The 25,078-nt window shown below is 55.1% G+C and overlaps 1 protein-coding gene across 1 annotated transcript in view; it reads right to left on the minus strand.

Moving 5' to 3' along the window:
• The window catches only part of LOC144950354 (uncharacterized), a 66,210-nt gene extending 41,794 nt beyond the window's left edge, over positions 1-24,416 (minus strand). Inside the window, exons 1-3 of the mRNA XM_078880470.1 lie at positions 24,378-24,416; positions 20,917-21,206; positions 7,917-8,194 (exon numbers count right to left, since the gene is read on the minus strand). Coding sequence (XP_078736596.1) covers positions 7,917-8,194; positions 20,917-21,206; positions 24,378-24,416 — 607 coding nt within the window. The remainder of the gene's footprint in view (positions 1-7,916; positions 8,195-20,916; positions 21,207-24,377) is intronic.
• Between the last annotated feature and the right edge of the window lie 662 nt (positions 24,417-25,078).

A 25,078-nucleotide genomic window follows, 5' to 3' on the forward strand; every position in this document is an offset into this window, starting at 1 on the left:
GCACCCGCATCCCACACACGCACACAAGGAAAAGGTCCCCCGTGTAGCCTTTAACAGACTGTTGGGGGGGGGGCAAGGGCCGTTAGCGACCTTCTATCCAAGTTGGCACACACATGATGACGGGGGGGGGGACTAGTGGCCAGCACCACGCCGGGCCGCCTTTGTCTCCCCAGCGTTGGTGTTTGCACAGGAAATCATTAAAGGCCGAGTCGAGGGGATATTCGTCACCGATTTTGGCCGTGAGTGGGAAGCGAACTCGGGTCGCCGGGTTCTTGGCGCGATGCGTTTAACCAGTGTGTGTGTGCCGCTCCCAAAGCTCATGCACGCTCACTCACACGACTCACACACACGCTCACACACACACTCACACACGCAGACTCACACTCACACGCACACACACGCACACACACACGCTCACTCACACACTTACACATTCCCACGCACAAACTCACACGCACACTCACACACACGCGCAAACTCACGCACACTCACACACACGCACACTCACGCGCAAACTCACACTCACACGCACACACACGCGCACACACACGCGCAAACTCACACGCACACACGCATTCTAACACTCACTCCGAGAGAAGCGTGAGATTTCTCCACCCCCCCCCCCGCGGAGGAAGGAAGCACCGAGATTCTCACGGGGCCCGGGTGTTTACTGGGACACGGGGAGCGACCCCAGGACCCCTGCTGCAACCCCCCCCCGCCATCTACACATCCTGCCGCACTCTCATACACGCACACCCCACTGCACACTTCTCCAAGCAAACTCTGCTGCATATCCTGCTGCACCCACTGCTACACTTCATTCAAACAGCCCCTGCTGTTACACGTTCACCCTGAAACAACGACTGACCCCGTCCTGCACACGTGCAGCGACCCTGCGGCACCGACACAGACACCCCTGCTGCACCACGAACCTGATGTACCCCTGCTGCACTATGAACCAGACACCTCTGCTGCACCCACCCCTGCTACACACTCAGCTGCACTATGAGCCAGACACCCCAGCTGCACACCGAACCCGAGCCCCCTGCTGCACTATGAGCCAGACACCCCTGCTGCACTCACCCCTGCTGCAAGCTGAACCCGAGCCCCCTGCTGCAGCGAGAAGCAGATGCCAGACGCCCGCTGCGGATGCGTGTGGGTAGCGGCACGTGACTAATCTCTTGCTCACGCAGACCCAGCCGGGGGGGGGGCTCCCAGAGTCAACACGGGGACTGCGCCGCGTGCAGTGGTCAGCGTGGTTGTATTGTGAGTGGTTGTACTGTGTGTGGTTGTGCTGACTAGTAGTAGAGTGGTTATACTGTGTGGTTGTACTGAGTAGTAGTAGAGTGGTTGTACTGTGTGTGGTTGTACTGTGTGTGGTTGTACTGTGTGTGGTTGTACTGTGTGTGGTTGTACTCTGTGTGGTTGTACTCTGTGTGGTTGTACTCTGTGTGGTTGTACTCTGTGTGGTTGCACTGTGTATGATGAAGAGTGGTTGTACTGTGTGGTTGTACTGAGTGGTTGTACTGTGTGGTTGAGAGTGGCTGTACTGTGTAGTAGTAGAGTGGTTGTACCGAGTGGTTGTACTGTGAGTGGTTGTACTGTGAGTGGTTATACTGTGAGTGGTTGTACTGTGTAGTAGTAGAGTGGTTGTACTGTGTAGTAGTAGAGTGGTTGTACTGTGTGGTTGTACTGTGTAGTAGTAGAGTGGTTGTACCGAGTGGTTGTACTGTGTAGTAGTAGTGTGGTTGTACTGTGTGGTTGTACTGTGTAGTAGTAGTGTGGTTGTACTGTGTGCTTGAGTGGCTCTGCGCTGTACGTTGGGTTGTGCCAGATGTCGGGGTCTGTGTCCATCGCGGCTTCACACTTCACAATCGCAGCCGAGATCAGAACAGGGCACGAGGTCCGTCCGTCCGTGGGCTACACGCGGAGCTCAGGATAACAACTCCAGTAACTCGATCCGATTTGAACCAAACTTCAGTGCGAAGTTCTGTTGCTACCAGGCAGTCTACCCGGGCGAAACCCAGACACGTTGATCAAAGGGTTCCCCCACAACTCAAACAATCGGCTCCCCACGTGGGAAACCTTCACAGCCACAGCGGTTGGCACCTTCTCGGCCGCTCTGTTGTGGAGCTCTGCGGTTCGACTCCACCAGTCCGCCCTGGTTATTACTGTGGTGTGGGATCTCTCACACAGCAGCAGGCATCGCCCCCCCCCCCCGAGTTCACCTTGTGCCGCCGCACGGGGACAGCTGCCACTGGGGGAGGGGTGCCCCTTTCGAATGTGTTGAAGATGAGATGCGACTTTTGAAAGTCGCTTATCAGGTGTAAAGTTATCCGAAACGCTCCTGGGCGTAAAGGAAGCCGGCGGCTCTATCATCAACAAAATCATCCTCAAGATTACCATCATTTACGGGAATCAAAACAACCAGCACACATCACCGAACCCTCCTCCTCCTGCTGCTGCTGCCGTCAGCTGCCCCGACCGAGACGGGAGGTGACCGTCTCGGAGGGGCACTCCAGTCGTCTCCTCCACAGGATGCGTGGCCTGGGCTCGACTCCCCCCCCTCTACCACCACGCACAGCGACTCCACTACGACAGCAGTGCACAGTCCGACTGTGCGTGTGTACTGTCGTGTATACGTTGTGTGTTGTAGAAGTTGTGTGGTGTAGAAGTTGTGTGTCGTGGTGTATAAGTCGTGTGTCGTGGTGTATAAGTTGTGTGTCGTGGTGTATAAGTTGTGTGTCGTGGTGTATAAGTTGTGTGTCGTGGTGTATAAGTTGTGTGTCGTGTTGTATAAGTTGTGTGTTGTGGTGTATAAGTTGTGTGTCGTGTTGTATAAGTTGTGTGTCGTGTTGTATAAGTTGTGTGTTGTGGTGTATAAGTTGTGTGTCGTGGTGTATAAGTTGTGTGTCGTGTTGTATAAGTTGTGTGTTGTGGTGTATAAGTTGTGTGTTGTGGTGTATAAGTTGTGTGTTGTGGTGTATAAGTTGTGTGTCGTGGTGTATAAGTTGTGTGTCGTGGTGTATAAGTCGTGTGTCGTGGTGTATAAGTTGTGTGTCGTGGTGTATAAGTTGTGTGTCGTGGTGTATAAGTTGTGTGTCGTGGTGTATAAGTTGTGTGTCGTGTTGTATAAGTTGTGTGTTGTGGTGTATAAGTCGTGTGTCGTGGTGTATAAGTGGTGTGTCGTGGTGTATAAGTTGTGTGTCGTGGTGTATAAGTCGTGTGTCGTGGTGTATAAGTTGTGTGTCGTGGTGTATAAGTTGTGTGTCGTGGTGTATAAGTTGTGTGTTGTGGTGTATAAGTTGTGTGTCGTGGTGTATAAGTTGTGTGTTGTGGTGTATAAGTTGTGTGTTGTGGTGTATAAGTTGTGTGTCGTGTTGTATAAGTTGTGTGTCGTGGTGTATAAGTTGTGTGTCGTGGTGTATAAGTTGTGTGTCGTGGTGTATAAGTTGTGTGTTGTGGTGTATAAGTTGTGTGTCGTGGTGTATAAGTTGTGTGTCGTGGTGTATAAGTTGTGTGTTGTGGTGTATAAGTTGTGTGTCGTGGTGTATAAGTTGTGTGTCGTGGTGTATAAGTTGTGTGTCGTGGTGTATAAGTTGTGTGTCGTGGTGTATAAGTTGTGTGTCGTGGTGTATAAGTTGTGTGTTGTGGTGTATAAGTTGTGTGTCGTGGTGTATAAGTTGTGTGTCGTGGTGTATAAGTTGTGTGTTGTGGTGTATAAGTTGTGTGTCGTGTTGTATAAGTTGTGTGTCGTGGTGTATAAGTTGTGTGTCGTGGTGTATAAGTTGTGTGTCGTGGTGTATAAGTTGTGTGTCGTGTTGTATAAGTTGTGTGTCGTGGTGTATAAGTTGTGTGTCGTGGTGTATAAGTCGTGTGTCGTGGTGTATAAGTCGTGTGTCGTGGTGTATAAGTTGTGTGTCGTGGTGTATAAGTTGTGTGTCGTGTTGTATAAGTTGTGTGTCGTGGTGTATAAGTTGTGTGTCGTGGTGTATAAGTTGTGTGTCGTGGTGTATAAGTGGTGTGTCGTGGTGTATAAGTCGTGTGTCGTGGTGTATAAGTGGTGTGTCGTGGTGTATAAGTTGTGTGTCGTGGTGTATAAGTCGTGTGTCGTGGTGTATAAGTCGTGTGTCGTGGTGTATAAGTTGTGTGTCGTGGTGTATAAGTTGTGTGTCGTGGTGTATAAGTTGTGTGTCGTGTTGTATAAGTTGTGTGTCGTGGTGTATAAGTTGTGTGTCGTGGTGTATAAGTTGTGTGTCGTGGTGTATAAGTTGTGTGTCGTGGTGTATACGTCGTGTGTCGTGGTGTATAAGTTGTGTGTCGTGGTGTATAAGTTGTGTGTCGTGGTGTATAAGTTGTGTGTCGTGTTGTATAAGTTGTGTGTCGTGGTGTATAAGTTGTGTGTTGTGGTGTATAAGTTGCGTGTTGTGGTGTATTAGTTGTGTGTCGTGGTGTATACGTTGTGTGTCGTGGTGTATAAGTTGTGTGTCGTGGTGTATAAGTTGTGTGTCGTGTTGTATAAGTTGTGTGTCGTGGTGTATAAGTTGTGTGTCGTGGTGTATAAGTTGTGTGTCGTGGTGTATAAGTTGTGTGTTGTGGTGTATAAGTTGTGTGTTGTGGTGTATAAGTTGTGTGTCGTGTTGTATAAGTTGTGTGTCGTGGTGTATAAGTTGTGTGTCGTGTTGTATAAGTTGTGTGTCGTGGTGTATAAGTTGTGTGTCGTGGTGTATAAGTCGTGTGTCGTGGTGTATAAGTTGTGTGTCGTGGTGTATAAGTTGTGTGTCGTGGTGTATAAGTTGTGTGTCGTGTTGTATAAGTTGTGTGTCGTGGTGTATAAGTTGTGTGTCGTGGTGTATAAGTTGTGTGTCGTGGTGTATAAGTGGTGTGTCGTGGTGTATAAGTCGTGTGTCGTGGTGTATAAGTGGTGTGTCGTGGTGTATAAGTTGTGTGTCGTGGTGTATAAGTCGTGTGTCGTGGTGTATAAGTCGTGTGTCGTGGTGTATAAGTTGTGTGTCGTGGTGTATAAGTTGTGTGTCGTGGTGTATAAGTTGTGTGTCGTGTTGTATAAGTTGTGTGTCGTGGTGTATAAGTTGTGTGTCGTGGTGTATAAGTTGTGTGTCGTGGTGTATAAGTTGTGTGTCGTGGTGTATACGTCGTGTGTCGTGGTGTATAAGTTGTGTGTCGTGGTGTATAAGTTGTGTGTCGTGGTGTATAAGTTGTGTGTCGTGTTGTATAAGTTGTGTGTCGTGGTGTATAAGTTGTGTGTTGTGGTGTATAAGTTGCGTGTTGTGGTGTATTAGTTGTGTGTCGTGGTGTATACGTTGTGTGTCGTGGTGTATAAGTTGTGTGTCGTGGTGTATAAGTTGTGTGTCGTGTTGTATAAGTTGTGTGTCGTGGTGTATAAGTTGTGTGTCGTGGTGTATACGTCGTGTGTCGTGGTGTATTAGTTGTGTGTCATGGTGTATAAGTTGTGTGTCGTGGTGTATAAGTTGTGTGTCGTGTTGTATAAGTTGTGTGTTGTGGTGTATAAGTTGTGTGTCGTGGTGTATAAGTTGTGTGTCGTGGTGTATACGTCGTGTGTCGTGGTGTATAAGTTGTGTGTCGTGGTGTATAAGTTGTGTGTCGTGGTGTATAAGTTGTGTGTCGTGTTGTATAAGTTGTGTGTTGTGGTGTATAAGTTGTGTGTCGTGGTGTATAAGTTGTGTGTCGTGGTGTATAAGTTGTGTGTCGTGTTGTATAAGTTGTGTGTCGTGGTGTATAAGTTGTGTGTCGTGTTGTATAAGTTGTGTGTTGTGGTGTATTAGTTGTGTGTCGTGGTGTATACGTTGTGTGTTGTGGTGTATAAGTTGTGTGTTGTGGTGTATAAGTTGCGTGTTGTGGTGTATAAGTTGCGTGTCGTGGTGTATAAGTTGCGTGTCGTGGTGTATAAGTTGTGTGTCGTGGTGTATAAGTTGTGTGTTGTGCTTTATAAGTTGTGTATTGTGGTGTATAAGTTGCGTGTCGTGGTGTATAAGTTGTGTGTCGTGGTGTATAAGTTGCGTGTTGTGGTGTATAAGTTGCGTGTCGTGGTGTATAAGTTGTGTGTCGTGGTGTATAAGTTGTGTGTTGTGCTTTATAAGTTGTGTATTGTGGTGTATAAGTTGCGTGTCGTGGTGTATAAGTTGTGTGTCGTGGTGTATAAGTTGTGTGTTGTGCTTTATAAGTTGTGTATTGTGGTGTATAAGTTGCGTGTCGTGGTGTATAAGTTGTGTGTCGTGGTGTATAAGTTGCGTGTTGTGGTGTATAAGTTGCGTGTCGTGGTGTATAAGTTGTGTGTCGTGGTGTATAAGTTGTGTGTCGTGGTGTATAAGTTGTGTGTTGTGCTTTATAAGTTGTGTATTGTGGTGTATAAGTTGCGTGTCGTGGTGTATAAGTTGTGTGTCGTGGTGTATAAGTTGTGTGTCGTGGTGTATAAGTTGTGTGTTGTGCTTTATAAGTTGTGTATTGTGGTGTATAAGTTGCGTGTCGTGGTGTATAAGTTGTGTGTCGTGGTGTATAAGTTGTGTATTGTGGTGTATAAGTTGTGTATTGTGGTGTATAAGTTGTGTGTACTGTGTTGTATAAGTTGTGTGTTGTGGTGTATAGTCTGTGGCGGTGGTGGTGGTGTGTATAGACGTTGTCTGTGTTGGGTGTATGTGTGTTGTGTGTGTTGTGTGTGTTGTGTGTAAAAGTTGTGTTGCGAATATGCTTTGTGTGTAAAAAGTTTGGTATAAAAGTGTGGTATGTGTGTGTAAATATAAGTTGTGTTCATGTACAAGTTCTACATGTTGTGTATATAAGCTGTGTATTGTCTATATACAGTGCACACAATGTGTAGTGTATTGTGTTGGGTGTACGGCGTGTACGGCGTGTGCGTGCGGCGTATTTGTTTGTATTCGCTGCGGCCGGTAGCTGCGTGAGAGGTGGTCGTGTAAGTGTGAGTAGTGGAGTAAGTAGTGGTGAGTAGTGGTGAGGGGCAGTGTGAGTAGTGGTGAGCAGCAGTGGGTAGTGGTGAGTAGCAGTGTGAGTAGTGGAGTGAGTAGTGGTGAGCAGCAGTGTGAGTAGTGGTGAGGGGCAGTGTGAGTAGTGGAGTGAGTAGTGGTGAGTAGTGGTGAGTAGTGGTGTGAGTAGTGGTGAGGAGCAGTGTGAGTAGTGGTGAGGGGCAGTGTGAGTAGTGGAGTGAGTAGTGGTGAGTAGTGGAGTGAGTAGTGGTGAGGAGCAGTGTGAGTAGTGGTGAGTAGTGGAGTGAGTAGTGGTGAGCGGCAGTGTGAGTAGTGGTGAGTAGTGGTGAGTAGTGGAGTGAGTAGTGGTGAGTAGTGGTGAGGGGCAGTGTGAGTAGTTGAGTGAGTAGTGGAGTGAGTAGTGGTGAGCGGCAGTGTGAGTAGTGGTGAGTAGTGGTGAGTAGTGGAGTGAGTAGTGGTGAGTAGTGGTGAGGGGCAGTGTGAGTAGTTGAGTGAGTAGTGGAGTGAGTAGTGGTGAGCGGCAGTGTGAGTAGTGGTGAGTAGTGGTGAGTAGTGGAGTGAGTAGTGGTGAGGGGCAGTGTGAGTAGTGGAGTGAGTAGTGGTGAGTAGTGGTGAGCGGCAGTGTGAGTAGTGGTGAGTAGTGGTGAGTAGTGGAGTGAGTAGTGGTGAGAGGCAGTGTGAGTAGTTGAGTGAGTAGTGGAGTGAGTAGTGGTGAGCGGCAGTGTGAGTAGTGGTGAGTAGTGGAGTGAGTAGTGGTGAGTAGTGGAGTGAGTAGTGGTGAGTAGTGGTGAGGGGCAATGTGAGTAGTGGTGAGCAGCAGTGTGAGTAGTGGCGAGTAGTGGTGAGGGGCAGTGTGAGTAGTGGTGAGTATTGGTGAGGGGCAGTGTGAGTAGTGGAGTGAGTATTGGTGAGTAGTGGTGAGGGGGAGACACTCACGGACTCGAACCCGCTTGGCATCCAGAGCGGCCACGGCCGTGCCGAGCGCGCCCACGCGGGCCGCCAGGAGCCCCGCGCGGCCCCCCACGGCACTCGCCTCCTCCTCGAGCCCCGCCAGGACCCCCTCGGCGTGCCGGCTCAGCTCTCCCAGCTGCCGCAGCAGCCCCACCAGACCCCGGTTCGCTCCGTCCCGCAGCTCCACGCCATGGCGAAGGGGAAGCGCCGCTTCGTCTCCCGCGCGGTGGCGGCGGCCCAGGTGGCGCGGCTCGACCACGCGGCTGTAGAAGGGCATCGTGGCGGCCACTTCACTGCAGCGCGTCCCGACGGCCACTTGTAGCACTCGCCACCGCCATGTTCCACTCTCCCAGTCCCGGGGAAACGAGGCGAGACCCCTCTCCTCCTCCTCTTCTCTCCCCTCCCCCTACCTCCAGCCAGCAGCAGCAGCCCTCATCCCGCCGCCGCCGCGTCACCCTCCCCCACCGCGCCCCCCACGCGCCGCCTCCACTCACTCCTCCCCCACACCTCCCTCCCACTCACAGGTGAGGCTCTCAACTCCCTCCCATCAACCCTCCCCTACCCCCCACTCACCCTCGTCTCTGCCTCCCCCCCCACACTCTCTCACTCCCCCCCCACACCTCCCTCCCACTCACAGGTGAGGCTCTCAACTCCCTCCCATCAACCCTCCCCTACCCCCCACTCACCCTCGTCTCTGCCTCTCCCCCCCCACACTCTCTCACTCCCCCCCCACACCTCCCTCCCACTCACAGGTGAGGCTCTCAACTCCCTCCCATCAACTCTCCCCTACCCCCCACTCACCCTCGTCTCTGCCCCTCCCCCCCACACTCCCTCGCACTCCTCCGCCCAGCTCCCTCACAACAACCACCGGCTCTCCACAAAGTGGCGGTGTCGTCACTATGGCGCTTGTGCCATGCTCCGTGCACATTGAAGCCACGTGGAAAAGCTCGTTGGCAAGCGGTCACGGGACAGACCCTAGTGCTATGGGTTTACTGCGATAACTGAGGAACAACCACCTGTGCCCCCCACTGTGCCAACGAGCTCGTTGTTGTGAGCGTCACTCCACCCTCACGCTGTTGTTGGAGGGTGACTGCTTCCAGCTGCCCAGGAGCGTCCTTCACGAACATCCTCCATAGAGGCCGATCTTGACACCGCTGGTTATGTACCTGACTTCGGAAAGGCCACTCGGCTCCACATTCTTCTGCACCACATCTAACCCACGCCGTGACCGTTTCGCCCACTCTATCCGGCCAGACATGAACTGCTTGGGCATGCGGTAGCTGGGCATGCGGGCTAAATTACCTCGCTAACGCAGCCTCGCCTGCCGGAGGAGCTCACTGATGGATCTGTGAGCTCCTTACACAATAGTCTGGTCAAACCCAGGACAGATCGCAGACAGGCTGGCCTAAATGTTTCAAACCAGTGCAGATGTTCCTTTACCATGGCTGGACGTTTCCCAAGCATATACAAAAAGGGACGACATCAGTGTGACCGTGAAGAGCGGCAGCTTTATTTGGAGCGGCAGGGTCTTGTAGCTTCCGCACAGCGTTACGTAGCTGATTTAAAAACAAGGCCGTTTGACTGGTTCCTCCACTCCACAAAAGGCCGCTCAACAAAGACATCCAACATGACCCCACTGACCTATCTCGGAGTGAAGCTGGACCTCACGCCAACCTTACATGTTCACCTTTAAGAAGGTAGCGGTGAAGACAAAGGACATCCTGGTCCAGAAACTGGACTGTGGTCAACCAGAGAAAACCTTGGGACATTTAACGACTCACTCCGCTACTCCTGACGCAATCATCTGGCTCAACCACTTCGATTTTAAATGATAGTTGTTGTTCTACATCAACATTAGTCATGTGTCGGCGATGGGTTAAGTGCAGTGGCCGAGGAGTATGTCCTGCATGTTGAACTTTTTCGCACTGTACGTAGCCAACCGTGATAATCGGAGGTGCGAGGGGAGGACAACAAACAAACAAAAACAGTCCTTCATAAATAAGTTGAACACGGAGGGCGACCAATATCCACAATAGAGGGCTCTGGGTTAGATCGCGTGAACATAAACGTGTCGTTAAACCCACCACCGCCCTACAAAGCCAATTAGTGAGGTTTGTCACGTAAACAAAACATACCAACTCGTTACTAGTTCAGCTGAACGAGTAACGAATTGGCACGTTTCATTTACGTGACAAACATTACAAATTGTCTTTGTCGGGTGGTGGCGGGTTTAACGAAACATTTATATTTACGCGATCTAACCCTCTTAAGAAATAACTTGTCAATCTAGAGCATGTAAAAGTGCATAGCTCCCAGTGGCTTCCTGATAACGGAAGGAAGATGTGATGCCGCCACCACGAAGCCGTTCAGCAGGCGCCCCATCTGCGGCCTCGCCACCACCAAGCGACGGAGCCGACCCCACGTCCCCCTCACCTCACCTCACATGAACACACCCGCACGCATCCCCCCCCCCCCATAGAGCGGGAAGGGGAGGACACCTGATCGACCGTTTTTTATCCGAGAAACCCTTATCGGGATTAACTCTCACGGTTTCCGGCGATCAGGGAATTGGATGACCTCCCCCGACGCTACGTTGCACCGCGGCGCTGCGACCGGCCTTAATATGGTGTGGCCGCGGCGAAGGGCATTCGGCCACCATGGTTGAAACGCATCCCCCACACACACCCCCCCCCCCCCCCCCATGCGTCGACGAGGCCAGCAGGGGAAGGACGGGACAGCATGAGTAGCAGGACCGCAGGGGCTCTTGCGCATAGTCGCGGAAGGTTGGGATAGTTGCGCTTGAGCGCGCAGGCACAATTGTTGGGGAGGGTAAATGATTGAGCTGAAGGTATGAATAGATCAGGAGAGGGGAGGCGCGCGGGGAGCCCGTGCACAGATTCCCACGGCGAGCCTTTGTGACGGACGCCGCCGCATGAACTGCAATAATGGGGGGGCCTGCGTGAGAAAGGGATTGATTGGAATTTGCGCCGTGCAGGTTGAGCATTAATTAGCATATCAAAAGCGCCCGGAACCGCCGTGCGCGTGCCAGAGGGTCGCGAGCCTATTGTTCAGAGCCGCATCCCTTTGAGGTAGGGAGGATAAATAGGGAGCGCAAAGGGGAAATCGCTCTCTTGTCTCCAGCGCCAGAGGACCAGCAGCAGCTCCAGCCAGCGACCCGGACGTCCGTGCGACGCACCGAGGTACGCTGTTAGCACAGGGCGCAGCGAACCATCGTCGGCACCAAACAGTGAGTGGGGAGATGAAGTAGGATAATAGCCGATAGATAGGGAATAGGTACAGGTTTAGTGGAATAGGCCAGCCTCGTCGACTCACTGATTCAACATTAATTACCAGGTAGCAGATAATAAATCATTAATAGCAAAGCGTGGCCTCGCGTGATCTTGTCGAGCAGTGTGAGCGTGTGGGTGCGCGGGTGTACACAGTGGTTCGCCACGTGAGTGAGCGCTGCGCGGAGCTGAGCGCGTGGGTGAGCGTGTGTACACTGGTTCTGTAGTGCTGCGGCTCGCCTTGGGGGAGCGCTGCGCAGAGCGGTGCGAGAGTGGGTGTCGCGTGTGTTCACTCCGTGTGTGATACAGGTGCACGATCATAACGCGAGTATTCAGTGGTGAGTGAGTGCCGCGGAGAGCTGTGTGCGTGAGTGCGCATACGTTCGTTACGTGTCGGATACAGATGCGCATTGGTAACGTGGTTATTCAACGTGGAGGCGAGTGCCGCACAGGGCTATAGACGGGCACACGCTCGCAGTGTGCGAGAGCTGTACGTAGCGGTGTAAAGAGGGGGAGTGTGGCGTTTGATTGATGATGCTGTGTGCACGTATGCTCGCAGCGTGGGAGCGCAGCGCGAGGCTGCAACAGTAGGGGCGTCGCGTTCGAATGCCGGCGAAACCGTAGCGGGTAATAGGGAGGTGGGGTAACGTAAACGGAATAGGGGATGCAGGCGGGAGGGACCCCGGGGGCCAACGGCCCCCACATATTGGTGTCAGAAACGGGACAATCCCCCGCGCCCCCAAGGGAGAGAGACCCCCCAACCCAGATTAAAATCAAATGCACATTTACGGGCAAAGGAATTCCATCATGGAAATCGTTTGCCCGCAGCATCAGGGGGGCTAAAAAAGTTAATGGGTGGTCAGATGAGGAGGCGTTGCAGCAGTTAGAGCTACATTTAGATGGGCGGGCAGCTGACTTTGTGGAAGCTCTGCCCGCAAGCGCACAAACTCAGTGGGAAAAATTAATGTGCGAACTCGAACGGCGCTTCGGCGCCTATGACGAGGAGGATGCGCAGACGGCCTTAGAGGCACGCCGCCGCCAACCCGGCGAGGATCTGCGAGATTACGCCGAGGACGTACGCATGTTGACCCAGCTCGCGTACCCAGAGTACGAGTCAAAAATAATTGAGGGCCTCGCCGCCGGGAAGGTCCAGCGATATTTGGCACGCACCCCGTGGTGGCAGCCAAATGTAGACGGTGCACGCCTCTCTTTTAACACCCTCGTTGAGCGCGCGTGCAAATGCGAGAAACTCTCGGGTGAGCGCGCGCAGCCTCGAGGGAGGGGACAAGAGTGCGCCGTAGCGAGCCTACTCTCCGACGAGGAGGAAAAGCCCGCCATCGCAGTAAGGGGACGAGCAAGGGAGCCCCAGAGACCCAGCGAGACCACCCCGGGGTGGGTAGCCGGGTTACAGACCGGCATGGGAGATATTGCTGGCCGGGTAGACCAAATGGACGGTAAGATAACCCATGTAGGTGAGAGGGTAACCCACGTAGGTGAGAATATGACCAAACTGCAATCCTCCGTTGAGACCATCCGATCCGAGATCGGGGAACTAGACTCCACGGTAGGAGGGCTAACTGGAAGGATAGCCCGACTAGAAGCAGAGTATGAGCAGCAGCGCACTGGGGGAGGAGGGAGTGGGAAGAGAGCCCACTACGGAGCCGCCACCCCTCCCCAGGCGTGTTATGTGTGCGATCGGCGAGGGCATCTCAGGAGGGACTGTCCTCAGGTCGCCCGAGCTAGACAAGAGCTAAGGTCAAACACTAAGGCCCCCCTAGAGAGGGGACCACCGGGGGATGAATTCGACGTAGCCCCGACACAAACAAGCTGCAGTGATAATGGCGAGCGAGTGATCTCCACACAGGTTCCAGCAACAACGCCCACGGAAACGGTGACTCCTGGTGACTGGCTACGGGAGCTGGTGGCGGGGATCACGGGGGCCACGTCGCTGGTGGAAGGGGAGGTAAACGGAGTGCGTACCCGAATCCTGCTGGACACGGGGGCGGTGGCCTCGCTCGTGAGCGCAGCGCACTGCAGCGCGATCGGGGTCGACGTGCGTCACCTGCAGGCACCGGACCGCGCGCTGCACACGGCGAGCGGAGCCGGAATGGGGCTGCTGGGGAGAGCCACCCTAGAGGTCCGCATAGGCAGTCAGGTGTGCACCCAGGAGTTCTACGTGTCGAGTGCGTTGTGTCACGAGTGTATCGCAGGTACCGACCTCTTAGAACGGCTGGGACTCAACGTGCAACCCCGCCAGCGATGCGCCACCGTGGAGAGCAACGGCGAGCGGATACCATTCCTGGGACGAGACCCGACGCGCCCCCGCTTCGCACCTGTGGCCGCTATCCTGGCGACGGCAGTCACCATCGGCCCACTCACCGAGATGCTGGTGCCGGTGGCAACATCCCCCACCGACCCCGCGCTCCGACCATCAGGGGAGGTAATGCTAACTCCTCACCCGGAGTTGGCAAAACGGTATGGGATAGTGGGATCCGCCACGTTGGTAAACGCAGATGGGGACCGATTGGTTATGCGGATGTTTAACCCCCACAATACCCCAGCGATACTGCGACGGCGCACCCCGATAGCCACCGTACACCCCCTGCACGCACGCCACTCTAACGACTCGGTGTTCGCACTCTGGGCTGAGGACCCCGGTCGTCCTGAGGGTGATCAGGACCTGGCCTGGCGAGTCGGCCCGACTCCCCGAGCCGAGGTCGTTCCCCTGCTCGACGCATTACATGTACCATGGGTGGACTTACCTAAGAGAGAGACCGATCAGCTGCGCGAGTTACTGCGGGAGTATGCCGACGTATTCAGTGAACACGACTCGGACGTGGGTTGGACCGACCTTGTTAAGCACCAAATTGACACCGGTGCAGCCCGACCCATCAAACTCCCTGCATACCGAGTGGGCGCACCCGAACGCACCCAGATCAAAGAGGCAGTTGGGGACATGCTTCGCGATAACATAATTCAGCCCTCGGCGAGCCCCTGGTCAGCCCCGGTGGTACTAGTAACGAAAAAGGATGGGTCAACCCGGTTCTGCGTCGATTACCGTAAATTGAACGCAGTCACGCTCGGCGACGCCTTCCCCATACCTCGCATCGACGACACTTTTGACAACCTCGCCGGAGCGCGATATTTTTCCACCCTCGATCTCGCGTCCGGGTACTGGCAGGTGGAGATGGCGGAGGAGGATCGGCCAAAAACCGCATTCACCACCCCGATGGGACTATTCGAGTTTCGAGTACTCCTGTTCGGACTCACAAATGCGCCTGCGACGTTCCAGCGGCTGATGGAGTTGGTGATGCGTGGTTTGCAATGGGAACAGTGCCTGATTTACTTGGACGATGTGATCGTGTTCAGTAGATCTTTGTCTGAGCATTGGTCCAGGCTACGAGAGGTGTTCCAGCGACTGCGAGCGGCTCATCTCAAGCTCAAGCCCCGTAAGTGTTACATCGCACAACGCGAGGTGGGGTACCTCGGGCATCGCGTCAGCGAGGCAGGCATGCGCACCGATCCGGAGAAGGTACGCGCCGTAGTGGAGTGGCCACGGCCAAGGAATCTGACAGAGATGAGATCATTTTTGGGGCTCGCCACCTATTATCGTCGATTTGTAAAGGGATTCAGCGAGATTGCACGCCCCCTCACCCAACTCACCTCCCCTAAGCACCCCTATCAGTGGATGGGGGCCTGCCAGACGGCCTTCACCACTCTCAAAGACCACCTCACCCACGCCCCCACCCTCGCTTTCCCCAATTTTACCACCGATTTTATTTTGGACACCGACGCCTGCAGCAGCGGGCTGGGCGCGGTGTTGTCACAGGTACAGGATGGGACGGAACGAGTCATCGCGTACGCCAGCCGGCCCTTGAGTGGGGCCGAGCTTAACTATTGCGTGACCCGTCAAGAGTTGTACGCCGTGATTTTCGCATGTAAGCAGTTCCGGCCGTATTTGTACGGCAGGAAATGTCGCGTACGCACTGACCATTATGCTCTGCAGTTCCTTCTTACATTCAAGGAGCCGCGGGGGCAGATGGCCCGGTGGTTGGCGCAGTTGCAGGAGTACAACCTGCAAATCGAGTATCGGGCTGGCCGGACGCATGCAAACGCGGACGCCTTGTCGAGGCGACCCACGGTGTACGCCGAGACAAGGGCGGAGGAGGCCTGCCCGTGTTTCACGGGGGGACGCTGCCGGCAGGCAACGGACCCCCGAGAGGCCGCGGCCAATGACCCCCCCCCAGCGAGAGAGAGTGCAGTGTGCGCCACAGAGACCCTCACAGGTGGCACCGAGGATCCCGTCGACCGCCCGGCAAGCGCGGGACCCGCGGCTCGGGACCCGATTGGACGGATCCAGGAGGACGTCGGCTGCGCCTTCCCGGGCCTAAACGACGAGCAGCTGAGACAGACCCAGCAGCGAGATCCGGATCTGGCGGCAGTGGAGGCGGCACTGCGGGAGGAAAAGAGCGCCCTACCAGGACCCTGGAGCGGTTTGTATGCCCGGTTGTGTGTGCAGAACGGAGTGGTACGGGAGTTAACCGAGGCCGGCCAGCCCGGGTGCATCTGTGTTCCTGCCCAGGTGCGACCCCAGCTGCTACGGCTGGTGCATGACCACCCACTCGGGGGCCACGATGGGGAACGACGCACGCGAGAGACCCTGCGTCGCCAGTATCTCTGGCCCAAATTGGCACAAGACGTGGCGGCCTGGGTACAGGGCTGCCGTGCCTGTCAGCAGTGCGGGCCGAAACCGGCACGATACCAGGTACCCCTAAGGCCGTTCCGCGTCAGCCGCACGAATCAGCTGGTCGGGATCGACCTACAGGGGCCATTCCCGCGATCCCATCGAGGCAACCGGTATATCCTGGTCGCAGTAGAGTATTTCACCCGCTACCCCGTGGCAGTGGCTATCCCTGATAAAACGGCCTTGGTGGTGGCCCGGGCATTTGTGGAACATTACGTACTGAAGCACGGGATCCCAGAACAAGTCCTCACCGACCAGGGTAGCGAGTTCGAGGCCGAGCTGTTCCAGGCACTGTGCCGAGAATTCGGAATCCAGAAGGACCGAACCACAGCGTACCACCCCCAAGCGAACGGTATGGTAGAGCGCATGAATCAGACCCTAGCGGGGAAACTCAAACGTATGGCGGCCGCAAATCAACGGGATTGGGACGAACACCTCCCCTACGCCCTTTTCGCCTACGCCACCACTGTACACACGTCGATGGGACAAACCCCGTTTTAAATGATGTTCGGCCGTGAGTCTCGTTTACCCGCAGATCTGCTATTCGGCGTCCCTTCCCCCCAGCCGGAGGAGGGAAGCCGCCCCGTGGAACACCTGTTGGAGACCCTGCGAGAAGCCCGAGGCCGAGCATACCCGCAAGGGGAAGCCGCGCATCGGCGGCAGGAACAGGGCACCCGACCCCGCATGGAACCCCCCTTATTCCTGACAGGCGCTAAGGTGTGGCTACACACCCCTCGCGTCGGAGCCGGGCAGGTGGGGAAACTGACGACCTACTGGCGGGGACCCTGGACCGTGGTGCGACAGATCTCCCCCTGGACGGTACTAATTTATGGCGGGGAGAGGAATCGAGAGACGGTGGTCAACGTCCGCCGCTTAAAACCGTGGAAAGCGGCCCCGGCGAGAGAGAACCCCGTCACCCGAAGCCCCCAAAATCCCGGAGTACCCGCATCCCTCGTGTTGGGGGGCCTCGCACCCTACATGGGCCTCGCCGGGCCCCCGAGACGCCCCGATCCAGTCAGGAGACGACGCGGACGACGGCCCCTAAACCCTTCCGCTGCTGAGTTTGTGCCCCAGCCCACAGGTACCGGAGGACGGGGAGAGCCGCTGGAGTGGAGGAGGAGGCCGCCGCAGGAGCTACAGAGGACGGAGCCACCCGCCCCGAGACCAGCCACCAGGTCTGGACGGATCCCCCGGACCCCACAACGTTTCCTCGTGGGCGCGGCCCAAGCAAGGTGCTCCAGTCAACCCGGGACGGGGACTGGCACCTCGGGGGGCTATGTGATGCCGCCACCACGAAACCGTTCAGCAGGCGCCCCATCTGCGGCCTCGCCACCACCAAGCGACGGAGCCGACCCCACGTCCCCCTCACCTCACCTCACATGAACACACCCGCACGCATCCCCCCCCCCCCATAGAGCGGGAAGGGGAGGACACCTGATCGACCGGTTTTTATCCGAGAAACCCTTATCGGGATTAACTCTCACGGTTTCCGGCGATCAGGGAATTGGATGACCTCCCCCGACGCTATGTTGCACCGCGGCGCTGCGACCGGCCTTAATATGGTGTGGCCGCGGCGAAGGGCATTCGGCCACCACGGTTGAAACGCATCCCCCACACACACCCCCCCCCCCATGCGTCGACGAGGCCAGCAGGGGAAGGACGGGACAGCATGAGTAGCAGGACCGCAGGGGCTCTTGCGCATAGTCGCGGAAGGTTGGGATAGTTGCGCTTGAGCGCGCAGGCACAATTGTTGGGGAGGGTAAATGATTGAGCTGAAGGTATGAATAGATCAGGAGAGGGGAGGCGCGCGGGGAGCCCGTGCACAGATTCCCACGGCGAGCCTTTGTGACGGACGCCACCGCATGAACTGCAATAATGGGGGGGCCTGCGTGAGAAAGGGATTGATTGGAATTTGCGCCGCGCAGGTTGAGCATTAATTAGCATATCAAAAGCGCCCGGAACCGCCGTGCGCGTGCCAGAGGGTCGCGAGCCTATTGTTCAGAGCCGCATCCCTTTGAGGTAGGGAGGATAAATAGGGAGCGCAAAGGGGAAATCGCTCTCTTGTCTCCAGCGCCAGAGGACCAGCAGCAGCTCCAGCCAGCGACCCGGACGTCCGTGCGACGCACCGAGGTACGCTGTTAGCACAGGGCGCAGCGAACCACCGTCGGCACCAAACAGTGAGTGGGGAGGTGAAGTAGGATAATAGCCGATAGATAGGGAATAGGTACAGGTTTAGTGGAATAGGCCAGCCTCGTCGACTCACTGATTCAACATTAATTACCAGGTAGCAGATAATAAATCATTAATAGCGAAGCGTGGCCTCGCGTGATCTTGTCGAGCAATGTGAGCGTGTGGGTGCGCGGGTGTACACAGTGGTTCGCCACGTGAGTGAGCGCTGCGCGGAGCTGAGCGCGCGGGTGCGCGTGTGTACACAGTGGTTCGCCACGTGAGTGAGCGCTGCGCGGAGCTGAGCGCGTGGGTGAGCGTGTGTACACAGTGGTTCTGTAGTGCTGCGGCTCGCCTCGGGGGAGCGCTGCGCAGAGCGGTGCGAGAGTGGGTGTCGCGTGTGTTCACTCCGTGTGTGATACAGGTGCGCGATCATAACGCGAGTATTCAGTGGTGAGTGAGTGCCGCGGAGAGCTGTGTGCGTGAGTGCGCATACGTTCGTTACGTGTCGGATACGGATGCGCATTGGTAACGTGGTTATTCGACGTGGGGGCGAGTGCCGCACAGGGCTATAGACGGGCACACGCTCGCAGTGTGCGAGAGCTGTACGTAGCGGTGTAAAGAGGGGGAGTGTGGCGTTTGATTGATGATGCTGTGCGCACGTATGCTCGCAGCGTGGGAGCGCGGCGCGAGGCTGTAACAGTAGGGGCGTCGCGTTCGAATGCCGGCGAAACCGTAGCGGGTAATAGGGAGGTGGGGTAACGTAAATGGAATAGGGGATGCAGGCGGGAGGGACCCCGGGGGCCAACGGCCCCCACAAAGAACGTTCCAGACGGCCTTAGAAGCAGCGCGCGATGCAGTGACCGTCTGTGTTCAATGGTGTCCGCACAAAAACCCCCTTACTCCAGGGGGTCTTTGAGGGCCAGACAGGACTTTCAGACCCTCTGATTCACGTTTTTTTTTCCTTTTGCGATGCGGTTGTTTTTTGCGCTCATTTATATTTGCTCCATCGTGATATTCCTGTATTATTGTTACCGCTATTTGCCATCGTAGGGGAACCCCCCCCCGCTCCCCGAGGAGTGTCCAACTCTCGCAGACGAAGAAGACTTCACCCCTCACGAACCCTCACGGGAGCAATGCGTGAGGGTGGCCACCAGGCGGCGTGGGCCGGGGCGAGGCGTGGGGGGGGGGCTCCACGGTTGTGAGACGCAGCGGGGCGGAGGCGGAAGAGGAGAGCCGCGAGAGGCTCGACCCGATCGAGGGGAGTGTGAGAGAGGGGGGGGGAGCGTGAGAGAGGGGGGGGGAGCGTGAGAGAGGGGGGGGGGAGCGTGAGAGAGGGGGGGGGAGCGTGAGAGAGGGGGGGGGGAGCGTGAGAGAGGGGGGGGGGGAGCGTGAGAGAGGGGGGGGGGAGCGTGAGAGAGGGGGGGGGGAGCGTGAGAGAGGGGGTGGGGAGCGTGAGAGAGGGGGGGGGGAGCGTGAGAGAGGGGGTGGGGAGCGTGAGAGAGGGGGGGGGAGCGTGAGAGGGGGGGGGAGCGTGAGAGGGGGGGGGGAGCGTGAGAGGGGGGGGGGGAGCGTGAGAGGGGGGGGGGGGAGCGTGAGAGAGGGGGGGGAGCGTGAGAGAGGGGGGGGGCGTGAGAGAGGGGGGGGGCGTGTGAGAGAGGGGGGGGAGCGTGAGAGGGGGGGAGCGTGAGAGGGGGGGGGAGCGCGAGAGGGGGGGGGGAGCGCGAGAGGGGGGGGAGCGCGAGAGGGGGGGGGAGCGCGAGAGGGGGGGGGGAGCGCGAGAGGGGGGGGGGAGCGAGAGAGGGGGGGGGGCGTGTGAGAGAGGGGGGGGGGAGCGTGAGAGGGGGGGGGGGAGCGTGAGAGAGGGGGAGGGAGCGTGAGAGGGGGGGGGGAGCGTGAGAGGGGGGGAGCGTGAGAGGGGGGGGGGAGCGCGAGAGGGGGGGGGGGAGCGCGAGAGGGGGGGGAGCGCGAGAGGGGGGGGGAGCGCGAGAGGGGGGGGCGCGAGAGGGGGGAGCGCGAGAGGGGGGGGAGCGCGAGAGGGGGGGGGGAGCGCGAGAGGGGGGGGGGGAGCGCGAGAGGGGGGGGGGGAGCGCGAGAGGGGGGGGGGGAGCGCGAGAGGGGGGGGGGGGGAGCGCGAGAGGGGGGGGGGAGCGCGAGAGGGGGGGGCGCGAGAGAGAGGGGGGGGGTGAGAGGGGCTGGGAGGGAGATTGCGCAGAGGGTTGGTGAGGGGGTTGGTGAGGGGTGTTGGTGAGGGGGTTGGTGAGAGGCAGCGTTGTCCGGGCCCTTGGGCAGCGCAGAGCCGAGGCCTCGCTCCCGGCCTGGGCTAGGCCTGTGGGGCTCTCACGGCGCCGATAGGGGCCCAACAGGGGTCTCTTTGAGGACTGAGAGCCGAGAGGGGCCCGGGTTGCGGAGACCCAGGACCCCGGGCGAGGTGAACCCTCAGCCTGGGAGTTGAGAGGATCCACAGTGGCCGGAGAGGTGTGAGCGAGGACTCGGGTGGAGTCGTGTTTGGGTTACTCACCACTTCACACTCACCACTTCACACTCACCACTTCACACTCACCACTTCACTCTCACCACTTCACTCTCACCACTTCACACTCACCACTTCACACTCACCACTTCACACTCACCACCTCAGACCCTACACTGCACACCCATCACCTTATACAGCAGTCTGCGGTGTAATTGCGTGAGCCATCCTGGTTAACACTGCGGGTGTAATAACCATAATATACAAGTACTGTAGACTCTCCTCCCCTCACCCCACCCACCTCCCACCCCTCACCCGTGGTGTGTGCAGCGTGAGGACCAATGGAGGATCGTAAGAGACGAAGGAGCCCCAAGTCGTCGTTCTCCGGCGGCGCTCAGCCCGGACCCCACCAGAACCCCGGCGGGGTCCCCGCGCCGACGGCGGCTGCCCGCGGCGCCGCCGCCGTCGTCACGGGCAGCAAAAGCGCCACGTTCAGCGGCGGCGGCGGCGGCAGCAGCCCGCCCGGCACCGCCAACTCCCCCCGGCAGCAGCAGCAGCAGCCCGCCAAGCCCAAGGGGTGAGTGGGGGGCGCTGGCCGACCCTGGCTACCCGCACAATGTCGACACACTCACACACTCGCTATACACACACACTATACACACACACTACACACACACTCACTCGCTATATACACTACACACACACTATACACACACACACTATACACACACACTACACACACTCGCTATACACACACACTACACACACACACTACACACACACTAAACACACACACCACACACTATACACACACTACACACACTCACTATACACACACACACTCACTCGCTATACACACTACACACACACTACACACACACACTACACACACTACACACACTCACTATACACACACACACTACACACACACTCACTCGCTATACACACACTACACACACACTAAACACACACCACACACACACACTATACACACACTATACACACACTACACACACTCACTATACACACTACACACACACTCACTCGCTATACACACTACAAACACACACTATACACACACACTACACACACTCGCTATACACACACACTCACTCGCTATACACACACACACTACACACACTACACACACACTCACTCGCTATACACACACACTACACACACTACACACACTCTCACTCGCTATACACACACACACTACACACACTACACACACATACTCACTCGCTATACACACACACATTACACACACTGCACACACTACACACACATACTCACTCGCTATACACACACACACTACACACACACTCACTCGCTATACACACTACACACACTCGCTATACATGCACACACACTCACTATACACACTACACACACTATACACACTACACACACTACACACACTCGCTATACACACTACACTCACTATATACTACACACACACTATACACACTGAACACACTCGCTATACACACTACACACACACTATATACACACACACACTATACACACACTCACTCGCTATACACACTACACACACTCGCTATACACACACACTATACACACACACTATACACACACACTACACACACTACACACAATCACTCGCTATACATACACACACTACACACACACTATACACACACACTATACACTACACACACACTATACACACTACTCACTCACTATAAACACACTACACACACTCACTTTACACACTACACACACACTACACACTATACACACTGCACACACTCACTATACACACTACACACACTCAATATACACATTGCACACACTCACTATACACACTATACACACTACACACACTATACACAAACTATATACACACGATACACACACACACTATACACACACTCACTATACACACAATCACTTTCCACACACTATATACACACACTATACACACTATATACAAAGACACTTTACACACTATACACACACTCACTCACTATACACACTACACACACACTTGCTATACACACACTATACACACACTATACACACTGCACACACTATATACACATACACACACTACACACACTACACACACTACACACACTACACACACTCGCTATACACACTACACTCACTATACACTACACACACACTATACACACTGAAAACACTCACTATACACACTACACACACTACACACACACTATACACACACTATACACACACACTATATACTACACACACACACTATACACACTACACACTACACTCACTCACTCACTATAAACACACTACACACACTCACTATACACTATACACACACTACACACACTATACACAAACTATATACACACGATACACACACTATACACACACTCACTATACACACACTCACTTTCCACACACTATATACACACACTATTCACACTCTATACAAAGACACTTTACACACTACACACACACTCACTCACTATACACACTACACACACACTCGCTATACACACTACACACTATACACACTCACTCACTATACACACTACACACTCACTACACACACACTATACACACTATACACACACTCGCTATACACACTACACACACTATACACACACTCGCTACACACACTACACACACTAACTACACACACACTATACACACTACACACACTATACACACTCGCTATACACACTATACACACACTCACTATACTCACTCACTATAAACACACTACACACACACTCACTATACACACTACACACTATATACTCACAATACACACTATACACACTATACACACACTCGCTACACACACTACAGACTATAAACATACTATAAACACACTGTACACACACTACACACACTACACACACACTATACACACTACACACACTATATACTCACAATACACACACTATACACACTCACTATACACACTACACACACACTACATACTATAAACACACTGTACACACACTATACACACTACACACACACTACACACTATATACTCACAATACACACACTATACACACACTGCACACACTCACTATACACACACACTATAAACACACACACTATACACACACACACGCTATACACAAACTATACACACACACTATACACACACTCACTATACACACTATACACACTGCACACACTCACTATGCACACAATACACACTGCATACACTCACTATACACACTATACACACTATACACACTACACACACATACACAAACTATATACACACGATACACACACTATACACACACTCACTATACACACACTCACTTTCCACACCTAAAACCTGATTCCCACCACCATCCATCCCAGAAGAATTCCCTCATCAAAACGCTACACCATAGAGTTAAATGTATCTCCGACCATGAACACCTGGCCAGTGATCTCAAACACGTACACCAGGCTCTCAAGGCGAATAGATACTCTGACTGGCGCCCCAACGCCCCTAGTGGACGAACCGCGCCTGCTATATACACACTAATCATACATTATACACACTCCACAAATACACTACACACTCCAAACACACTATACACACCCTCTATTTACAGACTCGATTCACACACACTATACACACACGCCACACACACACACTATGCACACACTATTTGCGCATCGTGTACACACCGCCAAGCCTAAGGGGTGACGCACACCTCACACACCTGTCCCATCCCCCTTAGCCATACCACGAGCTTACCGTAACTCCCCCGTGTCTGCGTGCCCATCGCCATCTCTAGCAGAGCGACCAAGCCCCGCACCTCCGCCGCCACAGGCCACCACCGCGCCAGCGCCCCCATGCCTGCTGCCGCCACGGCCGGCGCCGTGGCCCCCGGCGCGCCACCCAAGGGGCCGGTGGCAGCCGTGGCTGGACCCACGCAGCAGCACTCGTTCCTGACGGACGTGTCGGAGGTGCGGGAGATGGAGCGCGGCCTCGTTAACCTCCTCAACGACTTCCACTGCGGCAAGCTGCAGGCCTTCGGTACGGAGTGGGTGGGAGTGGGTGGGGCAGGGGGGGGTCGTTCTCTTCGCTGGGAAACTGAGCAAACCGGCCACTGGTTTACAGGCCTCTTAGGAGCCCAAGTTGACCCAAGTCTGATTCCCGCTTATGGCCACCGTCGGTGACGATTATTTGAACCCGGTACCTGGTGCGGTGTCAAAAAACATCAGCACTGAGGAGACAAAGGTGGCTGGGAATGATGCTGGCCATACCTTTTTCTCGTGCTCTGTGTCATCCTTTATAGGCGCAATATCCTTTCTTTGTTGATTTTATTGCTTTTCCGTCATGCACAGCGTCGTGAGATGTAGTTTTGCATGAACGACCCTGTATAAATATTAATTACTATGATATTAAGTCGCTTATCGTGCGCATGCAGCACTCTGGAGACGTGAAGGAGAGCAGCTCCATCAATGACGGGAATCATCGTCAAAGACTGTCCGGCGGGGCGGCTCGCTCTCTCTG

The sequence above is a fragment of the Lampetra fluviatilis genome, chromosome 57 (assembly GCF_964198595.1).
Source record: "Lampetra fluviatilis chromosome 57, kcLamFluv1.1, whole genome shotgun sequence".
NCBI classification, from domain to species: domain Eukaryota; kingdom Metazoa; phylum Chordata; class Hyperoartia; order Petromyzontiformes; family Petromyzontidae; genus Lampetra; species Lampetra fluviatilis.